Source organism: Leptonychotes weddellii, chromosome 6 (genome assembly GCF_054177405.1).
Source record: "Leptonychotes weddellii isolate Sample4059 chromosome 6, ASM5417740v2, whole genome shotgun sequence".
NCBI lineage: Eukaryota > Metazoa > Chordata > Mammalia > Carnivora > Phocidae > Leptonychotes > Leptonychotes weddellii.
The window spans coordinates 106,348,303-106,373,256 of NC_138374.1; the positions used below are offsets into that span (position 1 = coordinate 106,348,303).

At 36.2% G+C, this 24,954-nt stretch overlaps 1 protein-coding gene across 1 annotated transcript in view; it reads right to left on the reverse strand.

Annotated features, from left to right (window-relative positions):
• Positions 1-20,810, reverse strand: part of SYT14 (synaptotagmin 14) — a 106,178-nt gene extending 85,368 nt beyond the window's left edge. Inside the window, exons 1-2 of the mRNA XM_081824866.1 lie at positions 19,877-20,810; positions 15,949-16,164 (exon numbers count right to left, since the gene is read on the reverse strand). Coding sequence (XP_081680992.1) covers positions 15,949-16,164; positions 19,877-20,810 — 1,150 coding nt within the window. The remainder of the gene's footprint in view (positions 1-15,948; positions 16,165-19,876) is intronic.
• Positions 20,811-24,954: the final 4,144 nt, after the last annotated feature.

A 24,954-nucleotide genomic window follows, 5' to 3' on the forward strand; every position in this document is an offset into this window, starting at 1 on the left:
GGGAAATTGGAGGGGGAGACGAACCATGAGAGATGATGGACTCTGAAAAACAAACTGAGGGTTCTAGAGGGGAGGGGGGTGGGAGGATGGGTTAGCCTGGTGATGGGTATTGGGGAGGGCACGTTCTGCATGGAGCACTGGGTGTTATGCACAAACAATGAATCATGGAACACTACATCAAAAACTAATGATGCAATGTATGGTGATTAACATAACATAATAATAAAAAAAAATTTAAAAAAATACAGAGGTGGAAAATATAGTGATTAGAAACAGGGAATCTACCTGGCTGAATCTGGGGCCCAAAGTAAAATGGGGATGGGGTGCCTGTGTGGCTCAATCGGTTAAGCATCTGACTCTTGATTTTGCTTCAAGTCATGATCTCAGGGTCCTGGGATCGAGCCCCACCTTGGGCACCACGCTCAGCGCAGAATCTGCTTGAGATTCTCTCTCCCTCTCCCACTACCCCCCCCCATTTGTGCACTCACTCTCTAAAATAAATTAATAAATAAATAAAATCTTTTAAGAAAAGTAAAACGGGGATGATATAACTAACTTACAGAGATGTTGTAAAGATTAAATGTATAATGTACATGAAAGGATCTTACCATACTTACTGGCAACCACAAAGATTTGCATGAGAATGTTCATAGCAGCACTGTTTGTAATAGTTAAGAACTAGAAATGTGCTAATGTTCATCCATGGATGAATGGATAGGGAATATATGGTATATCTATACAATGAAACACAATTCAGTAATAAAAAGGAACTACAAATGCTATTCTACTATTTTAATCTTAATTTTTTTAAACAGCTTGGAAGTATAACTGATATATAAAAAACTGCACATATTAATGGATACAATTTGGTGAGTAATAAACATATCCACCACCTCGGAAAGTTTCCTTTTGCCCCCACCCCTTCCCCTTTTTGTGGTTAAGACCATAACAGGAGATCTTAACCATCTGAGCCACCCAGGCGACCTCCATAACAGGAGATCTTAAAGAAATTTTTATTAAGAGGGTAGATCTCATCCAAATGCTATTCTAAACCAAAGATCAGAAGATGAGAAATCATGTTTCATTTGGTAAAAATCCCTTCTTGTTTATTAATGTAACTTTCACTATTACACTTCAGAGATGTGAAATGGCCAGAGGAAGCTTTTTTCAAAGGCTTCACCTCAGAGGGAGGAGTATTCCTTCAAAAATGCTTGTAGCATTATTCTGTTCTTAAAGTATATTTTATCTGAATTAAAAAAAGAAGAAAAAAACCCACACAGAATGTGTTCTCCCTTAAAGTATACTAAACTTACAAATTTTAAAATGTGTTAATTTGAAATGTAAGGTTCTGAAGTAAATGAACTTCAAATTAACTGCATTCAAAGCATCTCATATATTTTTTATAGAAATCTAATTAATTTGGGAAAAGCATTTACTTTGTATTTAGCCCTATTTTGAATAAACAGATCTTCGTTTGATAAGGTTTTATAATACATTAGGAAAATATTTTGTAGACTAATTTACACTGATGAAATTAACTTCTACAATTTTTACTGTTTTAGAAGCTTTCAGCTGAATGTGTGTAGCACTGAATGCTATTATTTTAAAATCTAAATACATAAAAATTATAAATATTCAATAAGAAGATGCACTATTAGTAAGAGAATCACTTTCAGGAAATTCCAAGGAAGGGGAAAACTTTTAAGGTACTTTTATCCTTCCTTAGAATGAACATGTCTGAACAGTAAGATATCTTTAATATCAACACTATTCGATCTAGAAAGAGTAAATCTATCATATTTGATAGAAGCAGCACCCTGGTAAGTTCTAAAACTGAAACAAAAGAATCCTAAGGCCTTGATTGACTAAAAGACCATCTCAAGCAACAGATTTCCACAAAAGGATAGAGGCCAGCAATGGCTTAAATGGGGAAAAAATTGAGGTACACTTTCTAAAGGATCTAAAACATATAATTTATCCTTACAGAATTTATCCTTACAGAGATTCATAGAGTAAAACACAAAGACTGCTACAAATATTTCTGTATTAGTTAGCAACAGGAACCAACTAGAGCTACCATAAGCCAAAGAAAACAAATGTATAAGAAAATGCAAGGATATATGGAACATGATCCCCGAAATCATTACAAAACTAAGCCTTATAAAAGGCATTAACCAGGACCCTTCCGGGGACCCAAAAGTAGAAGTTTATGTACTTCCTCTTCAGAACATTGCATCAACAAGCACAGCAGCAAGGGTAAGGTGGTGAAATACAGACAAAGCTGCTGGGGGTCCAGCCCTAGACCTTCGGGATAGTTCCCAGAGGAGGGAGAAGTGCTTTAAACTGAGAAGCCGAAACAAAAAGAGTATAAAATTAAAAACAACAACAACAAAAAAAAAACTACATGTCCACATTCCTGAAATTTACCTTGTCAATATTATCCTAACAAATGATCTGGAAGAGTCTGTTAGACAGATCTGATTGCAGTGTAATGTATAATAAACAAGTATAACTAAAAGAGTCCCTGGTTTTAAATACCATCTATAGACAGTAATGATTCCCCAAATCATATTTCTAGCTTGGACCTTTTCCCTAAGTAATCAGACTCATCCAGTGAACTATCAGTGTGTTACGTTAAGTGGATATTTTGAAGTTGTCTGAACATGTCCACAAAATCCTTATTCGTGTCCTATTCTTTCTCATACTATCCTCATTTATCATACAAAGCCCCAGGAATCTATTCTAGATTCCTCACTTTTTTACCCACATACTGAACCCAAAACTTGTTGATGCTCCTTCCAAAATATGCTTCAAATCTCCCTACTTCTATCCCCAGTGCTACTCCTGCAGCTGAGAAAAGTTATGATGTGCCACCTGGATTACAGTAACAGCATCTTCCTATCAACACAACTTCCCCTTTTGGGAAAAAAAAAAAAAATCAAACATTTCTTTGTCTGGGTAGGGTAACAACACACAGTCTCCTCTGTTTCTCTGTGCTTTTGGTTTTTAGAGAGTATGTTTCCAAATTTAATTTCCTTATATTTATGTAAAACAAGGTTTGTCTGAGAAGTTGCTTCCATCCTTTCCTTGCAGGTAACTATTTTTAGAAGTTCTTGTTTTCCCTTCCATTTTTTTAAATATAAGCAAAGACAAACCTATGTCCCCTTTCGTAGATAAAACATAATATAGTGCACAAAATTTTCTGCGCCTTGCCTTTTTTTTTCCACTTAATATAAGCCAGACATCTCTCAATAGAAGAGTAAATGTTAAGCACTCATATACTGCCTGCCACCCCCCCACCGCCGCCACACACACACATCCAGAAACACACACTCTTCCTCTAGGAAATAATTTTTTGGTAAATTCTAGGGCTTCACCTATTTCACCAATTATCAAACCATAATCAGTGATCAGCTCAGGGCTGACATTCAGCCATATGGTACCAGTAAAGTTTTTGTTTCCTCATTTAGAAACTTCTTTGAGGCTGGTTGGTGCCTCAGCAAGGAGCCACCACAAGTCCCACCTCCTGGACATGCAAGGACTCAAGAGGGTTGACTGAAGGCCTCCTATCTGGCTCCTTCCAGAGCCTTGGGTAAAGGCTGCCCTAGCATGCACCAGTGCTCAGGCCCTCTCCTTACCTGTGCCTACACACACCACAGAAGGAGACAGCCTTGGCAGCCCAGCAGACAAATGCGCCATGTCCATCTGGTCTACCTGCTGCCTATCTACATCCCCTCATGCTGCTCCTTCTAGTAACCGCAGCCTCTATAGGACTGGCTCTGAAAGATCTAAGGACTGCAGAGGAGTGGGTGGTAATGGAAGTCACCAAAGGCACTGTCTTGGTGCCATACCGCAAGCACTCCCGTAACAGCATGGACTTCATGATTTGAGACGTGGAAGATGCCCTGGACAGGGAACCCCTGTCCAGAGTTTCACAAACTCACTGACTGTCCAGCTAACGTCAACATAGTATTATCAACAAAAATGACAGCTAACCTTATCCATCATTTGTTCAGTGAATGGCACTGTTATAAATAAATATTACCTTATTTTGGTATTATATTTATTATCATCATGTCCATTTACCAGATAAGAAAACATGAGCACAGAGAGTCAGGAATCAAACCTAGGCAGCTCAACAACAGAGCCCAGGTTCACCACTTTTTTTCTTTCTCTTTCTCTCATCTATCCTGAAGGATTAAGTCTAAACTTATTAAATATGAAATTCCAATAAATTATTTTTTTTGCATTTTATGTTACTAGAGATAGTGAATATATAAAAACAACTGTCAGTATGGCAAACATTTTCATGTAATTGTTCAGTTCAGCAGGAGCTGATAAAGGATTCTCTACTGTAAACAATATCATTCTATTTGGGAAAGTTTCTAGTTATTGTCACTACAAGTCAACTAATGACTACAAATTGACTGGAAAAATAACTGGATGAGTTTGAAATAGTTCCCAACGTCAAATCATGGCTCAGAAAAGCATATCATTTAGCTAACAGTAGCAGCAAATTAAAGATCACAGCATTGATTTCTAAAAATAATTAAACGATTTTGAAATCACTAGAATAATTTGATAGTTTTTCCTACAACTTATACCCTTTGGTAACTAGTTTTATTATAAATAACCTTTAATGTAGTGAGAGAATAAATATATCCCATTTATTTACTCTTTATTCATGTTAGTTTATATTAACCAGTTGTTAAATATTTTTAATATCACCTGAGTCCATATAATGCCCTCACAAATGTACAGCACCTTGAATTATTTACAGAATACAAAACACAACATGCACAAATCACATCCAGACCTCTTATTAAAAACAGAAGCACAACTGAGGGTTTTAGAGGGGAGTGGGGTGGGGGGATGGGTTAGCCCGGTGATGGGTATTAAGGAGGGCACATATTGCATGGAGCACTGGGTGTTACACACAAACAATGAATCATGGAACACTACATCAAAAAGTAATGATGTACTTTATGGTGACTAACATAATAAACTAACTAAATAAAAACAGAAGCAAAGAATGAAAAGAACTCCTTTGACCAGTGACATTCAAGTCAGAATCTTGAATCAGAAAACAGAAAATGCCAGAGAACATGGTAGAAAAGAAGTCATTTTAAGATATTAAGAACAACCTTATGCACAGGAAAAATCAGAAACAGACTAAAGATCAGTAACTAAAAACTGCTGAATAAGCTGCACAAACAATGAATCATGGAACACTTCATCTAAAACTAATGATGTAATGTATGGGGATTAACATAAGAATAAAAAAAAACTGCTGAATAAGCATGGCACACCCATGTAATAATATATTGTACAATCTGTATATGTGATGTTGTGAAGTATTTATGCTGGCAAGAAAAGATGTATTTTTGAGTGGAACAAAAGCAGATCACAACGCTGTGTAAGAAACCCATTTTAATTTTAAAAATATGTATGCAAATAAAAATGTCCATAAAAGGATACAACAAAATAGAAGCAATGGTATTCTCATGATGGGAATATGAGTAATTATTCTTTTCGTCATCAGTAATTTCTGATTTTTCTATAATGAATATACATTACTTACATATTAAAAACAGCCATAAAGAATTTATTTCGGGAGTATGGGTGGCTCAGTCGGTTAAGCATCTGCCTTCGGCTCGGGTCATGATCCGAGGGTCCTGGGATCGAGTCCCACATCGGGCTCCCTGCTTACTGGGGACCCTGCTTCTCTCTCTGCCCCTCCCCCATGCTCATGCTTGTTCTCTCTCTCAAAAATAAATAAATAAAAATACTTAAAAAAAAGAATTTATTTAGGTGTAAAAGTTACATAAAAAGACAGATTCTTCTCACAGGACATCATCCAAGGTATTTCAGTGGAGAGGCTCAGTGCGTTAGCTCTGAGGACCAAGGACTGGTACTTGAACCCTGGCTCTCTCGCATACTTGCTATATAACCCTAGACAAGTTACTTACCCTTACTGTGCTTCAGTGTCCTCTCTGGAAAATACGGACACCAACAAAACCTGTGTCTTAGGGTAATTGTGAAGGTTAAAAGACTTAATTTATATAAAGTACTTAGAATAGTGTTTATAATCATTCATTATATTACAGCTTATGTTACTTATGGAACTGTAATTAACCTGTTATCAATGTACTCAAAATACAGATTTCAAACTTCAAAAATATTTTAATCCATCATCTTGAAAAAGTTATTCATTAAAAAATTTTTAAAAGATTATAAAAATTTATAAATACTTTCCTCTGGATTGCTGATGCTTAAACTTGTACTTAAAGCATTTCCGGAGTTACCAGTGACCAAATTCCCTTACTATGTTTTTCCCTTAACTACTAAAACAAGGCACAAAGAGTAAAAGATTGTGTAAACTGTAAAATGCAAAGGACTTCATAACTATCTAGACCTTAAATAACTACCATACTAATTCTCAAAATCTATTTAAATTATCTTAGTTTCAGTTGATGGCATTACTCAAAACCTCAAAGACTTAAATATAACCAAATTTTCTAAGAAAATATTTATCTTTTTGAGTACATATTAAGCAAAAGGAAAAAGATATGCCAAGGCATCAAAATACCTCTCAGCTTATGAAGGTAATTTTTGACTCATTCATCAGAGATTTTAATGTAATTTATTTTCTCAGAGGAAGGAAGTCTCAAAACGAGAGCCCCACATCAAGACTGCTTACAGGAGAGATTTTTCAGCATTTTAAAATTAAAACAGAACCTCAATTTCATTTCACCAAAAGCTGTTAATTAAGTTGTTACCTCTTTGAAACAGCTCAGGAATTATTTAACATGAATGAAGCAGGAGGAGTACCTACATACCATGATGTGTAATTTGTATCACTGTATCTCTAATTCAACTTTCATTGTCTCTCCCCATTGCCCAATAAAAGTTTGCATCCATTCAGGCCTTCTCTCCTTTTACTTCTCAAAATTCAAACTGTGATTCGCAAACTGATTCTCAAACATAGGGCAGACAGGATATGGTCTTCTGATACTGTTATGTAAACAATTTAGTTCATGCTTTCATGGTCATAACTGTTTTTTCTCCCTCTCTTAACTCTTACACTAGTTTGTGTTATAGCAGAAACTGGAAAGAAAATATTTGACTGACCTTACCCCATACTGAGGTTTAGTTTCAAGGCAAACTCCTTTTTTTTTTTTAAACAAAAAAGTGTTAAAATTTCACGAGTGTTGTGAACCAGTTTAGAGAATATGTAAATAAACTTAGTGCAAATGCTTAGTTAAGTCTGTATCACATAAAATGTGCAGAGTGGGAAACATGGAAGAACAAACTGGAAAAACAGCACAGGGAAATCAATCAATTTCTAATTATCATCTTCACAATAAGAAACCAACAGCATCAATACATTCTTCAGTTCCAGTAACCACTGATATGTATTTTTGTTCTCTTTCTCAGTGATAGATTTTTTACTGAGCAGTACAGAGGCAGTATTACTTATTAAAATAAAATAAAAGGATATATGAGGAGTTAACATCATAAACAATTATGATTTCATGTTTTAACACTTACTATATTTTCCTTTCCAACTTTCTTTTTTTTTTTTTTTTAGAAAGACAAGTGATAATTTAGAAACTTCTAACTGTAAAGAATCTTCCTACTGGTCCGTGAACTATACATTAATTGAGAATAATTATCTCTTCAAGATAAAAATCTACCCAAGAAAATTATTTGATGGCTTTAACCAGATTATGTTCTACACGAGGGGATGGGAGGAAAGGGGTATTTAAGAGTTGAAGACAGTCCCTGGTCTTCTTCACTTCCTTTCACTCACCATGGACTTCACTCCCTTTTTCCCAAGGAAAAAGCAACATTATACCTTCAATGAGCCTATGATAAGACCATTTGTGTGAGTTTAAAAACACACAAAAGTATACTTTCTATTAGCAGCTAATGTGTTTATAAAGTATGAAGACAAAGACTGGAAGGATATATGCCAAACTTGTAACAAAGGTGGCCTCTGGGAAGGGGGGTGGGGGGAAGGATCAAGAGAAGGAAACATTTATTAATTTCCTAACAGGTTGAATTTTTGAAGGAAAATGTATTCATACATTGCTATATAAACTGTTTTAAGTTACAGCCATAAAAAATTCTGGAAAAAAGAATCCTGAAGTACGAATGGTGGTTGATTCTGAGTGGTATGAACATGAGTGAATGCCACGGACTTCTCTGTAATTTACTACTGAAGTTGATACCAGTCCATCGCAGGGTAAGGTGTGGCTTTTTATCGGCTGACTAGTTCATGCTACCAGAGATGTTTACAACAGCTCCTTCATACTGCACCTGGAACTACACTGGAGCCTCATACTGGTAGTGGTATCTTTAGTTACTGCTGAGACTGTTACAAAGACTTAAAATATTAGATGCGGCTTCCTAAGTCTCCTATAATGGATTCTAAAGCAAAGGTCTACAGCAATATTTCTGCCACGACATGAAAAAATAACAATAAAACTAAGGTGTGACACTGCAGGGCTGTGCAGCAAGCTGCCAGAGTGGGCCCTCTTGCTCTTGCTGTGGTATCCTTAATCCAATCATACCTCAAGGGGACGGGGTGCTACTTCTGGATTCCTGTATCCAGATGGACTACTTCCCATGCGAGCCAACTGCTAAAATCTCTCCTCTTTAAGTGAACGCTAACAAGAGCCCACCATGGACAAGTTCTGTAGTATCTCAATAAACCCCTGCTGCTTTTCTTGGAATTAAGGCTAGAGGTCAAGTGACAAGTCACTGGTTTTCCCCCCAACTTTCTGTATTGGGTTTTGAGGATAAGAAGTCTGCACATAAACCCTGGGGTCTTACTAGCCTGCACAGCCTGCAGAGGGCTGCCCAAGGTTTGGGTTACATACGGCTGGCGTGAGTCCTGCTTCATCTCTGAGTCCGAGACCAAAACCCTGGGTCCTTCCCAGTGGTATGGTTCTTCCTTTTCCTGGAGGCCACAGTCGTCACAGAATTCTCTTACAACAATGAGACATCATTTTTGGAAGAAAAAAAAAAAATGGTTTCTTTATCCTTGTGCTAGGTAGGAGAGTAGCTGACATGGTAGATGAGAGCGCTCAGGTGCCTGAGCTCTGGAAGCAGCTGACCCTGCGTTTGCACCCCAGCTGTCAGAGCTGCTGGAAACTGGAAACATGGGCATGCTAACGTACCTCTCTAAGCTACTGTGTTTTCAAAACTGGAATACTAATTAATTAATTAGACAGAAAAATAAGAAAATAAAAAGATTGCTGTGAGGATAAAATTAAATATTCTACACAAAGACTTGAGCAGTGCCTGAAGGACCGTAAAAATGAATGTTACAACAAGCCACATCCATCAGCATCCCGCTGGCTAGAGGGTTCCTTCCTCTTCAGGCCTCCCCACTGTACCGTCCTCCCGAACTCCACTCCCCGCTGAAGCAGTGAGGGTCTTCCCCAGGCGCTAGACTTGACAGGCATGTGAGGCGGTTTTTAGAAGTAGCTTCAAATTTCTATTATACCACCTTAAGGAGATTATCGCACGTGCTGGAGTACAAATGGACTTGCGCCTCCCTCATTAGGGACAGTTTCCTACGAGATCTACTTCATTGGTAAGCTTGAACTGACAGTGAATACAGATATTCTCATCACTGCTTCAGGTAATAAGATTACTGTCAGTCCATTTGTGACTCTATGTCATGCTCCCCAAAAATATCTGAGACTGAGCTCCTATAGGCTTTGCTAACAGAAACCTGTAGAGAATGTGTCAGGTCTCCATAATTGCCAGATTGCTGTTAGCATTATTCCTCTACTTAGCAGACATGCCTCTTCCCCCTAGCAAGGGACACAGCCTGTGTTCAATTTATAGTGCATCTCTTATCTATTCACTTGGTTACTGAATAGTCCTCTTTTAAAAATTTATTTTTAATTGAAGTATAGTTGACATATTTTATACACACACAAATTTTTTTTTTAGAGAAAGAGAGAGCGAGAGCATGACATGAGCGGGGTGAGAGAGGGGCAGAGGGAGAGGGAGAAAGAGAATCCTAAGCAGGCTCCACGCTCAGTGTGGAGCCCCGTGTGGGGCTGATCTTATGACCCTGAGATCATGACCTGAGCCAAAATCAAGAGTCAGATGCTCAACCAACTGAGCCACCCAGACACCCCGGTGTACAATATTGTATTGTTTCAGGTGTACAACATAGTGAGTCAACAAGTACACTCATTACAAAGTGCTTACCACAGTAAGTATGGTTATCATGTGTCACCATACAAAGTTATTACAACATTACTGACTATATTCCCTATGCTGTACTTTTCATCCCCGTGACTTATTTTATAACTGGAAGTCTGTACTTAATCCCTTTCACCTATTTCATCCATCCCCCTACCCACCTCCCATTTTAATCACTAGTTTGTTTTTTATATTGATGAATCTGTTCTTCTTTTTTGTTGTTGTCGGTTTTCTGTTTGTCTGAATAATTCTTTTTAATGCACTGACCTCTCTGGTTACAATCACTTACAGCTTCAGTTTTGCCATTCATGAATTTTATGATCTTAGTAAAATCACATGACTCTGGGTTTCAGTTTTGTATTCAAAGATATCTTTAATTAACTCTCATTTAGTTTCTATCATTCTAGCTACCTACTACAAGTATCTCAGACAAAAAAAGAAATGTGAAGGATCAATATAGATTCACCATGGAAAACACAAATTCTACTAACTCATTTTAAGATTAGAAATGTAACACAGGTGCTCAGGGCCCTGTGTATAGTTGTGCAGTTTGTGCACTGCGAAAAGTTACCTGAGGGTTTGCCAAATCTTACAACTGGAGGAAGGGATGCCTTTTCTTCTTATATAGGTGCTATCTGCTCATGACGCAGCGTCTGCTCAAAGGTGATACCTTTTTCTAACTTGTCCACACAGCAGACTGGACCTTTACCTGAACTGCACAAAGACATCTCACCTTACAGGTCACAGGCAGCCCGCAAAGATTCTACTCGACTGCGAGTGACTGATCTCATCACATAAAAAGATCTCCAGAACACAAAGATGCAGAAGTCTTTAAGATTAATTTCTCTTCCAACTGGCCATATATAAAGCTATATACCCAAATTCTTCAGAGAAAGAAGAAAAAAAAAAACATAAACAAAGACCTGAAATCAAAGAAAAAGTTTACCAAGAATCTGAACAAACCAACCTTTCACTGTTCTAAGACACTAAACATTTTTGTGACAAAGGCATCTGGAAAATACAGAATTTTTCTGTACTTGCCTTCTTCGCAAATTGTGAAAATTAAGAGAATAATCTTTATAAAGCAGTCAAAATGCACTTGAAGTATACATAATACGTATATACATACGTATTACATAATTTATTTTAGCATACATAATTTATTTAAAAAGTATAATTAATTATTCTTAAGCATTAAATTATTTTAGAAGTAACATTTAAATAAAATGCACAATATGTTTTAATGCCCCTAATCTTAAGATAACATCAAAATTAATAGCATGAAGCTTGTGAAGTAGCCATAAGAAAGAGAATGACAGGTGTGTGTATATGTCTGGGCCACATAACCCTAAGAAATAAGTGGTGCTGGAAATCATTTTAAATAGCATTTTCAATTAACTCACCCTGAAATAACAACATATGATTTTAGTTATATAGCTATGCCACAATATGTAAATATAGCTTGGTAATCCCTATGGTGAACTAAGAATGGAAAGCTATAAGTAATAGACATCCTAATAATTTTACACTAAATTTGTTCTTTATATATAAAATCATCTTTAATAGGCTTCTCCTATCTAATATAGAAATGGAAAGTACTAATTTGCATGAATGGAATTTCAGAGGTTCTATCTTACCAAATACAAAATATCTGCAGCCTACTACTTAACTCTGAAACCTTTTAAAAATACAATAGGATTATCAGAAAATGCCTTCAATTTTAAGAACAACACAGTAAAAATAAAATTAAAACTGTGAACAAAGGAAACTGGATATATTATTTTAATGTTTATTTTTCCTGGAAAAATTTCTTATAGATATCATTCCCTTTTGTAATTCAAAAAAATGGAAGATTAATATGGCCACCTAGAGGAGAAAACATGATAACAAATATGCCATCACATTTTCTTACTTTTTCTAGAGTATCTGTATTTCAAATTTATATATATAAACTGTTCTAAAGGACTCAACTGAAGAGGTTAATCATGTATGAAAGAGACCTTGGTTGGATACCAGAGTAGTAGTGATGACCCAACAGAAGCTAAAACCGTATTTGTTTTGGAGTGGACCTGACAAATAGTTTTTATAACTTACCGTGTCACCTTAGGTTAAAAATTACCTACTTGATCTAAAATCTCTTCTCACTTCTATAAAATGGGGATAATCTTACCTACCACAATGATTTGCAGTGAAGATTAAATAGTAATGGTGTGTACAGAAAGTAATAGTCAGGTACACAGTAGGAGCTCAATATGGTAGTTCATACTACCTGGTCAGAGAGTTCTGTACTATTCTCTCCTAGCCATATCCAGGCCCTCCCTGACCCTCCCTAATCTCACAGATACTTCCAGTATTGGCTGTTCCAAAGCTTCTCTACTAGAATTATTCAGTGTTGAGAAATGAACTAATGGTTCCTTACCAGCACTAATGAGGTAACAGATTGTCATGTAAAAAATGGACATTTAATATTTTCCCTCTACCTTGTAATTCCCTTTAGTTACCTCAACCTACACCTTTCAGTTAACTTTGACCCCTATAAACTTGCAGAATAATATGCAGAATAAAAGGTCAGAGCAGTAGAGAAACATAACCTACTATATCCATCCCTTTACTTGTACCTCAGGAAAATGAACCAAATTCTACCAAGAGAACTATACTCAGCAGTCCTCTTAGGTGACCAGCCACCAAGTATTTCTGCTGAGTTAGCTACTCAGAGGAATGACCACCTGGTGGAGACTCAAATGTGTATTTGAACCAAATCCCTTTCCTTCCCAAATATATGCCAGAAGAGGGTTACCACTGCTGGGTTGGAGGGAGAAGGTGAACACTATGGTTAGAATCTCATATGTACTTCTGTATCTTTCTGAGGGGGCATGTTAAGAATTTACTATCACTTGAAATTGCTTTTACTTAAGACCTTGGGCTCTGAAATCTCCCCCTCCAATCAAATTCTCCTTTCTTCCCCCACTCCACTGAATCTTATTTTGGGCTCAAAGCGACTTTGACTTTTCAATAAGCAATAACCTATGATACAAAACTATTCTCCTAGTCTATTGTTTTCTTACATTATCACTTGGTCATCTCTCCATCCTAAATCCCAGTGACAGCATTTTAACAATAAGGATATCCATCTCCACCCCAATGTTTCAGACATTAAATTACCTCCTCCCACATAAACTTACTTCTCTAATACCTCTCTAAACTAATTAAAAATACTGATTCTTCACTCACTGCACATATTCAATCATTCAAGATATACTGAGATCATCCTTAAATCTACAAACTCTGTGTCCCCAAACTCACTGCAAATGAAGGTCTCATCACTGTTTATCCAACTGGTCCTTTCTACCTCCAATAGTCCCACCTCCAATTCATTTTCCGTTACAATAGTTAAATAATCTTTCTTAAATACATTTCTAAAAGTGCCACACTGTCCAGCTTAAAAATCTTCCAGTACTCTGTATTTCCTATAAGACAATGAAGTCCTGAACGTGGCATTCAAACCTATTACCTACTTATTCTCCAAACACAGATCCTAAGCTAAAGACACTAAAATACACTCTCATTTGCTTTCACGCCATCAAGATTCCATGGCTGTTGAAACAGATCTTACTCGAGTCCAGTTCACCTAGTCTGTGAAGACTACATTAGACCTCCCCATAAGCCCACCTCCCCAACAACTGAGTCACGTCCTTCTTTGAATGTCTATAGCACTTTGTTCATGAAACTATAGTCAATGGTCTTCCTCCTCTAGTCTGTGGGCTCTTCGAAACAAACTTGTTTTATTCATCTTTACATCCACAGTATATAGTATGGCACATAAAAAGCTTTCGACAAATGTTTATGAAATAAATCTAATTTCAGAACGCCTAAAGTCAATCTACCCTGGGTGTTTTATCAATTATTGTAGAGTAGAAATGGTAAGAAAGTAGAGATGGGTCCCAAAGATACACGTAAAATGAAAAGAGAAGGTGACTCCAGGACATTGGCCCCAGTTCCAGAGCTTAGGGCAAGACCAGAAGAGCCACTGAGGTTATGCTTCTCTCCTCACTGCTCTTCTCCCAGACTACAGAGCCGTGCTAGAATAACAGAACTGTGGGGAAGCAATCAAGACAGCACGGAAGTGTAGGGAGTGAGGGGGACGAAGCAGTGAGGAGGAAAAAATCAAAACCCTCAACTGGAGCTACAAAAAGGCAAGTGTCCCGGGTCACAGATGACAAATGCAGCCCATGCTCAGGACTGCTCGCTCTCATCACCAGCACTGTTTGCACCACCCGCAACCACAATGACCATTTACTGGTCACCTACCCACAGGGGCCAGAACTTTGCTCCAAACTACCACATATACCACGTAATGTTCATGACAACGCTGTCAGGAAGGTATTATCCACGTTTTAGAGACAATGAAACAAATCTAAAAACCATTAGCTATACGGCCCGAAGTTTGTAGCTAATATGTTAAGTCGCCCAGCCAGAACGTAAACAAGGATCAGGTTCAAAACCCATTCTCTTGAGGCTCTACTATTCACATGCCAGGGCTGGACGGGGTGGATATATGCTGGGGACAGGCTTCACCGCTTCGCGTCACTCAGTTCTCTTTGTAAGCACGGGCTTTCTTTCCTCTAGTACTAGAAAGGTATTTTTGAGGGTAGAGTCTGATATTTTTTATTTCTTCCCTACCATCTCATAATGAACTTTCTATATAGTAATTTGATTAATTTATTATAAATTGTGGACTAGTAGAAAGAAAAAGGAGGTACATCAGTCATTAGCTAGTATTAAGCCGAATAAAAAAAAGGATGATTTAGCTCCTTTGACAACTCTATGTGCTGGGGTAAGACTTTATGTAATCAATAGTTATAGGCCCTTAAACACAAACCACAGCTACAAAATGAAGGATAGCTTGTGTTTGATGTAATAAAAAATTGTTGTCTAAGATATATTGCTCTCTTCTTCATAAATGAGTATAAAGATAATAATTACTAGGAATACTCATACATTCTATCAAGCATGTGAACAACCTACCTAAAATGTAGAAATAAATATGCTTCAATTAATGGCAATTAATTTCCCTTATAGAAAGATGTAAAAACATGTTAGAGTGGACATGTATCTTCTATATAAGTTGAGTTTTAAGCCAATGTCAGTACATGAAGCAAAGATCAATTAGAGACAAAATAATCCTTGAAAATTCCTAAAGTCATCCTTACAGCAAAGTATAACACAGTACGAGCTCTCAATCCATCCTGGACACTTTTTCCCCCTACGCAGAACAGATCACCATTTCTTCGGCTGTGTGCCACATGAAGTATTTGGCTTCTGTTTAGGGGCCACACAGAATGAAAAAGCATACATTTACACACTAGCACCAAGTTCAACACTGTAAGAGACTTAGACTCTCCATCAGTTCCTATACCAGGCATTTAGAGACCGATTCCATGTCAGAGAACAGCAGACTCACATCTTCTACCTCATGCTTGCATTGTGGAAAGAGAAGCAGAATTACTACGGTATTTAAATTATTTGGTGTTTTGCTTTTATTTAGGTTAAGTTTTAGGTTTGGGCTTCAGTCCAAAGATCTGAATTTTGATAAATTATATTCACAGAAATGTGACTCTGTTTATCTCTTGTTTATTGTGCAGCCACAGATGCCTAGAATTTTAGGTACAAATAATCTAACATTATAGTGTGTGATCTAAAAAAATAAGTAACCTGTGTTACCTTCATCTATCGATGCTTCGCTACTGTAGCCATCATACTCCGCAGACAGAGGGCTGTATTTTTGTCTCGTTTCCCAAGCATAGTTCTTTTGTCTCGAATCTGCCAATGGTAGTCTGGAATTGTGGGTTCTGCACAAGGCCTCGTGATATTTACCCAGTGCTTCATCTTCACTTTCAGAGGATGAACCATGCTCATCTTTATCCATGTAGGAATTATCTATTTGGAATGACAGGGAGAACAAATCAAAATTTTAATACAATAAAGTATGATGAATTTGATACACACACATACACACAAAGAGATATATGTCACATATATCCATATGCACATGAATATACATATACATACACAATGTGAATTTCCAGCTTTAAATAAGTATAATTTTTTCATTCAAGAAACCCGAAGCTTTAGATTTTCATATTTTTAATAGAAAAAAGATCAATTTGTATATTTTAATTATAAAAAAATATTAGTTGCAGGGATTTTCCAACCATGTTACAGATAAAGGAAATAACGGAACTTGCCACCTTACACAATTTTTTAAAGGATCAGTAGCACACAAAGAGACTTAGAAATATCGCCAGTACATATGGACCTGATTCAAACTAGAATGTGACTAGAGGCATTTTAGTTATCATCTGGGTCCAAATTTTGAAAAATGATAAGGCTTAGCTCTAGGAGAACAGAGAAATGGGCAGACATATACTACTGGTGGAATTATCATTGGTACAACTCTTCTAGACAGCAATTTGGCAATACGTATCAAATTTTAAATCTGCACCGTCTGTGATTCATTTCTAGGAATTTACCAATTCCATTTCCAAGAATTCGGCCTAAGAAAATAATTAACAGGTGAGCAAAGATATGTATTTCAGACAATTCACTGCACTGTGTTAAATAGCAACAGAAAACAAAAATAAAATATAATCTAAACGTCCATCACTGGGCCTTGGTTAAGTATGTTGTGATATATTTATGCAATGATACAGTATGCAGTTACTACAAATGAGAAGGTGAACTCACAGGTACTCACAGGGAAGAATAACTACAACATCATGTTAAGAGAAAAGAGAAGGTTATGAAACAGAAGGCATACCTATGTTCTTATTTAAACACACACACATATGCAGTGTATGCTCATATACACATACAAAAATATGTGGAAGGATACACTTATTTTCTGTGAAAAGGAGAATTACTAAGAAAATTTTACTGAAGTATAACTAAATTTCAAATAAAATTTTTAGGACATATAAAACTTGCATTATTCTTAAAATAAGAGCAAACTAGTATAATAATAACTAGCTGTTACCATTTTTTTAAAAGTAAAAATTTTGAAACTGCACTATGTTGAGGTTCATTTAACCTAAGATGAGCCTTCGCAGAAAAATAAAACAACTCTGGAAAGATAAAGAGACCACAGCCGGTAGAATTTATTAGGTCAGTCAAGATATTTTTCTCTTTATAAACATTTGAGATCATCTGCACAAAAGGAATCAAGGTTTGAAATTCAGGAGGGGAGACACAGAAAAAGTAATTTAAAAATATGGGAGAGGAATGGTACGTTTAGAGTCAGAAGGAAGGGAGCTTGGATGTCACTAGTCTAAGTCCTCCCTTTTAATTCAGTAAGAGAAAGCCATGAAAGGGTAAAACTATGACCTGTATCATATTCTGCACGGCCCAATACGTAGTCACTAGCCACATGCAGCTATTTGATTCAAAATAAAATAATTTATGAAAGTTCTTCTGAAAATCTCCTTTTCCTTACCTCCCCCAACTCCCAAGTATAAAATCAGCCACCCCTCACCAACCCTGGGGCAGCAGCTCTTTCTGCACACGGGTCCTGTCCGCGTGCTTTAATAAAACCACCTTTTTGCACCAATAAACAAATAATAAAATAATTTAAAACCCAGTTTCCCCGGTGCTACTGGCCACATTTCAAGTGCTCAATACGTGCGTGTGGCTAGTGGTTACTACATGGAACTTTTCCATCATTGCAGAAAGTCCTGTTAGACAGTGCTGAGGTGATAGCAGATCTGGTCTAGAACCTGGGCCTTCTGACACCCAGTTGAGAGCTGTAGCATTTTGTGGGCTACCATGGTGATGGTCTCTAAGGCAGCAGGAAGGAGAGCTCTGAGAAATTCTGCCGTCATACTTCACCTATCACAAAATATTACCTACAGCAGTCCTGCATTCAGAAATATAGAAGGAAACTCTTCCTTCTCTTTCTAAATCCTGTAAGGTCTATGAACGAACCTAGAACACAGGTACTAGTAATACTGATATTACTATTAACGAATAATATTAGAATTCAGCTATAGGAAGAAATAATCTATGGGTCAAATGATTTTCAAACGATTTTTAGAACATAATATGTTTACGTTTAGTACTGACTATAATCTAGAATATCTGAGAGATACTTGGGTTTTCTAGCGACCAGCATGATTCTGAATGAAAACAAATCAAAACAAAATTAACTCTATACTGCTATGTGTGCAGCTTTTATTACTACTGCCTATTCTGTTATTTTCTGAATAACATAAGTATTCTATTTTGTTTATTTTTGCTACTTCAAATAATAAGGCTAACAAAACTAAGCCATGGCTACCCAAAACTACTGATTTGGATAATTAAAAAACTCCTAGCAGAACAGACTCCAAAATGGCCATATTTCCAAAAACTGGCTTTCCTTTTTAATTAGTCTATCCATCCTGGATCAGCCTCTATGATATCACTTAAAAATCATTCATATAATTGATAAATAGCAGATCTTGATTATGTATGAATTCACGAAGAACTGAAAGTCTTCCTCATTTCTGCCGCCACTCAGATTTTTGTTATTTTTATGAGAATCTAAATTTATAGAAAAATGTCAGATATATATATGTATATATATATATATTTTTTTTTTTTTAAATAAAAGCCAGTGTACTTTTGGCCTTGTGATCAGATCAGCAACAAATGGAAATGACTAAGGGATTAACAGAAGTAATCACTAGCCATACAAAGCAATTCTGCAACCAACCCAAATAACTGTCGGCTCATTGTTTTGAAAATTGTCACAAATACTGTAGTTAAAAACTATAAACGATTAGTTGGAATCTTAATTCTACACAGAGAACTCATAAAAAATAATAGATTGTTCACGTATACTCATTGTAAACACAGAACTCATATAAAATTCTTAATATGTGGCTAAGTGAATAGGCCCATATCCTGAAGCATGCTATTCAATAAAATAAACTCTAGGGGCACCTGGGTGGCTCAGTGAGTTCAGCATCTGACTCTTGATTTCAGTTCAGATCATGATCTCAGGGTCGGGGGATGGAGCCCCTCATCGGGCTCTGAGCTCAGCACGGAGTCTGCTTGGTCCTCTCCCTCTGCTCCTCCCCCTGCTCACACTCTCACACTCTCTCAAGTGAATAAATAAAATTTTTAAAAATAAATAAAATAAAAAAACCTCTATTGCTCTAAAGGAAAAATATAAAACACTTGATACAGATTCTTATTGGGATAGACTTGAAGGGCAACATAGTATAAAGGTCTCAGGAGTTAGTTACAAAAATATAAAATTTTAAAATTCAACTTTAGCACACTAAATATACTCCAATTAGAGAATGCACACCACTTAAAGCTATGGAGTCTCTGGTTGCCTAATAAACAATCATTAAGAAAAATTAGCCAAATAATGCAGGGACCAGGGACAATATTTAATTTAGCAGTGTACAAAGAACATGAATGCTTTCAAAATGATGGTCAGAAAAAAAAAAATGAATGACCTTAAAATTGTCTCCCAGTAAGAGGATTCAAGAAAATCTTAAATTAGACATATAGACATGTATAGGAAAGTTTGGAAATTTGGATGTTTTCTTAATTTAAAAAATCAAGAGAAAAGTTTATCACTCAAACCCACAGTAGGAGACCTCACCTTTTCCTGGTATTATCTTAGAATATTTTTCATCTTTACTCTTTGCTGTTCCTTTCTGGGCAGAAATGGCTTCAGTTTTCTTTGTTTTTATGTCTCCTTTCACTTTGTAGGATGTTGTTGGATTTTTCTGTTCTTTGATTTTTCTGTGTAACTTATCCTTAGAATTAGCTGTTGGTGCTGGATGTATGTCTTCTTTCATAATGGGTTTCTGTATCATATGTCTGTTGCTTGCCAAAATATCTTTTGGAGAACACTCATTTCCTGACCACTCATTCCCTCTGGATCCTTTACTTTTAATATGTTTTTCAGCTTTCTTTAAATGATTTTCTTTCATTTCTTGATATCTTACCTCCTTTAAATCATTCTTACCATTATCGGGCATTCCTAATCCAACTTTTTTACATCTGTCAGTATGTTCAAGTTCTTGACAAGCAGATCCAGCCCTTGCATTCTGCTTGATAAATGATATCTCACCATCACTCAGGTGAGCTTTCAAAGAAGAATCACCACCGACATTACTGCTTTCTTGATATTTTGATAGAGTCCGTTGCCTATCATTAATATGTTTGAATACTCTTTCTTCATTCATTCCGTGATCTTGCTTTTGTGAAACTGAAGTATTGTGACAACTGATTCGATTTGCTCTGTGCTCTACACTGGACTGTGTTTTCTGACAAGTAGTGTCTTTGGAGACTTCTGGTGACACGGCGTTTGCTTGTTTAGAAGTAGCTACTACAGCTTCTGCTACTGCACAGCTTTCTTCTTCTGGGCGAAAGCCATTTATCATACTTGTTACCTGTTCAGCAACTGAGTCAGTGAAAGCGTAGCTGACTTCCCCCACAGCAGTGGTTAAATCTTCTACAGCATTACTGATTGTGTCCACCAGAGAAGACACTGAAGGCAGATTCTGCTGGAAAGTTTTGAAAAATGCCATTTTCTAATTCCTTATTCCTAACAGATGCAATAATGGAATTTTCTCTTCTCAAAATATCAACCACTTAGGATTTGAATTTAAAATGTACTTAAATGTTGTTACTCATGAGCTTGGTATTATTATTTTGCATTGTGGCTTTTAATCTTTCTGTAAATGCATTATGCATTGAAAGAAATACGTTGAAGCAAAGACTCTTCCAAAAAAAAAAAAAAAAAATCAAACCACTTGGTTTAAATGTAATGACATTTTTTCCCACTCCATAGCTATCAGAACAGCAGCAAGACAATATTTTCCCCTCAAATACTATTGGTTTTTTATTCTATACCTGCAAGAAGAAGTATAAAAAGGATTTTTATTATGGACTTCTGGTTTATTTATTAACAGTCTATGTAGGGGAACTACCCTATATTATTAACAAACTACCAATATCATTTCAAATTAAGACACCTACTAAGGGGAAAATAAGCAATTTGCACAGAGGTCAGGATAGAAAAAAGAGCAGAGGGTGAACACCTGCAGAGTGGCTACTAGATGCAAGGCATTGTGATTTACAAGTTTTATCATACCCGATCTCACAATAACTCTAGGAGGAAAATATTATTATTCCTATTTAATAAGTGAAAAAAAAACAAGGCTCAGAAAAAGTAAGACGGTTCCCAAAACCTTTCCAAAGGATCCTCAAGGTCAAAACTATTTTCATAATAACAGTGAGGGGATATTTAACTTTTTCACTTTCATTTGCTCATAAATGAACACTGGAGTTTTCCAGAGGCGACATGGCAGATTGAATGCAGAAGGAGACATGAGAATAACAGCTGGTTCTTCTTCGCCAGTTATTAAAGGGATTTGCAAAAAATATAAAACAATGGCACTTCTCTCACCATTTTGCGGGGGGGAGTAAAAAAATACATAGTTTTTTAAGTTAAAAAATGTTACTTATATTTAACATGTATGTAATAGGCTTATTGGGTTTTTTGTGGGGTTTTTTCATTCTAAGTTCTTATTTAAATTCTAGTTAGTTAACATATAGGGTACTATTGGTTTCAGGAGTAGAATTTTAGTGATTCATCACTTACAAATAACACCCAGTGCTCATCACAACAAGTTATTGGGTTTTTTTTTTTTAAACAAATAAGTTGATAAGAATATTTTTAAATTCTCTCAGTTTTAACTTCTAATATGGTACATATCAATAGATACAACTCACATAAAAAAAAGCTCTTTGGGGTCTTCAATAATTTTTAAGAGTGTAAAGGGGTCATTAGACCGGAGAAAAACCAGAAATGCTGAACCAGGGGATTCCTGGAGGCTGCCCAGAGAGATATCTTTAACCAGTTCAACTCTACACAAATGATCAAGAAGCAAGACTGAAGTATGAGAAATGTTAAACTTAAATCAAACTCACAAAAGTACTACACTTTCCTGATGCAGAAGTCACAGATGTAATTCAATAACCAATAGATTTTTTATAAACAATAATGCTATCACTTTTTAAGTTACCAAGGGTAAGAGAAAAATCTCTCTCCAACACAGTACACAGACAAGAAGAGCAAGGTTTTGGGCGCCTGGGTGGCTCAGATAGTTAAGCATCTGCCTTCGGCTCAGGTCATGATCTCAGGGTCCTGGGGTCAAGTCCCACATCGGGCTCCCTGCTCCTTGGGAGCCTGCTTCTCCCTCTGCCTCTCTCTCTCTCTGTCTCTCGTGAATAAATAAATAAAATCTTTAAAAAAAAAAAAAAAGAACAAGGTTTTTCTGCTAATGCTCTGCAATACTGTTCTAAATTAACACCTTGCTTTTATAATTCTCAACTCGCTTCTGCTATCACTTATACAAGCCAGTCTCTGGAAACAGCAAATAAAAAACTCTTATAATATAAAAAAAAAAAAACCTCCACAGAATACTTTTCATGAAAGAAAGAACAAGATTACAGTCCTCATCTCTCTTAATACGTAGTAGTAGTAAGTGATATAAAGTGATATCATGCCTATGGTACCAAGGGAGGGAGAGGAACACTAATTTTTATAAGCAGACTTTATCTATACACTAAGTTAAAAGAGAAAACTACTTTCTCCAAACAATAAAATTATCCATCAGCTGAGAATTCAACAGCAGGTAAAGAAAAAGGGTGAATACTTTCAAAAAGCCTTCTATGGGAATATGGGAAAAAAAGACAGTATGATTTAAGCTATATAGAGAAGAAAGATACTTCCTTCTTAAAGCATATCTACTCATATTACAGGCTCAGAAGCACACCTTATATATGAAAAATAAAAATGGCATTTTCTGATAGTATGCAATTCATCTTTATGTGATATATTTGCAATTTGTGAACAGAAAGATAATTGAACATAATTTACTTAATAGATTTTTTTTTTTTACTCTCACAGAAAAGTGGCTCGAATATTAGTTTACAGTATGTCAAAACCAACCTTACCATATTATGTTTAAAAAAATAAAATAACAGAATGGTATAGATACAAAGAACAAATAAAAGCAGTGATGATACTTACAAATTTTATCTTGTGAGTTCTTCCTTGTACTGTATCCTGAACCAAGATCTGGAAACCCGCCAACATTTTCAAAACAGAACTTCTTATTAATATAGAGAAAAAGGAGCAGCATCAAGATAATAAACACCCCAACAGCTGACAAAAATCCAACTGCCTCTGGAGAGACTAGAGAAAAAAAAGTCACATCTGTAAGCATTTATTCTCCTTTAAGCTACAAATAAGAAGGAAACCCCTACACATATGTTAGATTACTGCCTTAGTTGAATTATACTTTTTAATTGTCATAGTTTACATAGGTTTATAAGAAAAACAAACTGCACAGTTTAATGAGCTGTTCAATTCATTCAACAGTACTTATTCAAATCTAAAAGTGTCTGTATAAATTATGTTGGAGCAATCTTAAAAGACAGTTTATAAAATAGGCAGTTACATATTTAGTCCATTTAAGAGTATTACAAAAATTTTAGCACAAGAATTAGAAAAAATTATTTCCCATGCACAGGTATCTTACTTAGCCAAATTTATAAGAACATTTATTATTATTCTTATCTCTAAAAGCTTCAATGGCCATTTTATTTAATAAACTCTGGACTTCTTAACGTGGTATTCAAAGCTCCAGCCTCTCTTTTCAATATTACACTCTAATCAAATGGTTCCACCCACTGCCTCCGAATTGGCTATATGCATTACCACACACCTTGTCTTTGTTCATCTTCTTCTCCTCGCCTGGAATGATCAAGTCTGCTCTCTACCATATCCCACTCATTCATTCAATCAACAAATATCCTGGACCAGCAGGCATTACCACATACACAGTCCCTGTCTTCCATGAACGGTCTGGTGAAGGCACTTACAACATGGCGTAACAAAGGCTAAGAGTAGGAAGAACAGGGACTATGAGTTACAGAAACACTTAAGCCAGTGTTGAAGGATCCAGTAGGCTTTTCTGAAAGTTATGGACCCCATGATTATATTCTAAGAATTATTAAAAATTAGCAAGTTAACACTATCCCAGCCAGAAGAAATGGCAAGTGCAAAGGTCCAGAGACAGGAAATCACCGTATATTCCAGAAACTCAATGAAACTTTGTTATGATAAACCAGATTCTCAAGAGAATCTGATCTCAAGAGAATACATGAAGACTTTGTACAGTGAGAACAGCAACAACCAAAATCTACAACTCCTTCAATCCTCAGCAATCTCTCTTTCAACGTTTGCATTATTTGTCACTATACCAGTCATTTGGAGTTATACAGGAACTAAATTTTTTATCCCCCATGCCTCAAGGGATATCCATAGATGAGAATGAATCCTAAGCCTCAAATATCCTCTACAACCTACAATCTACTCTTCCTTCTTCCACTGCTCAAGCAGCAACTAAGATGTCATCTCCTCCAAGATTCTTGCTTTAATCAGAAGAGCCACAGCAATTAGCATCTAAACTCATTTGTTTAAAATGAAGTCACCAACCAGTCCGATGATGACTGTTTTTATCTCCTAGCTTTTCATTATTTGTGAAAGTCAGCCATCCCAGGTGTAGAACTGCTAGGACGTTACAGTCTATTCAAAGCTGGATCAACAGTATTATGGTAGAGGATGGAGCAGAGTGACACTGTGAAGGAAAAGGGGAGAGA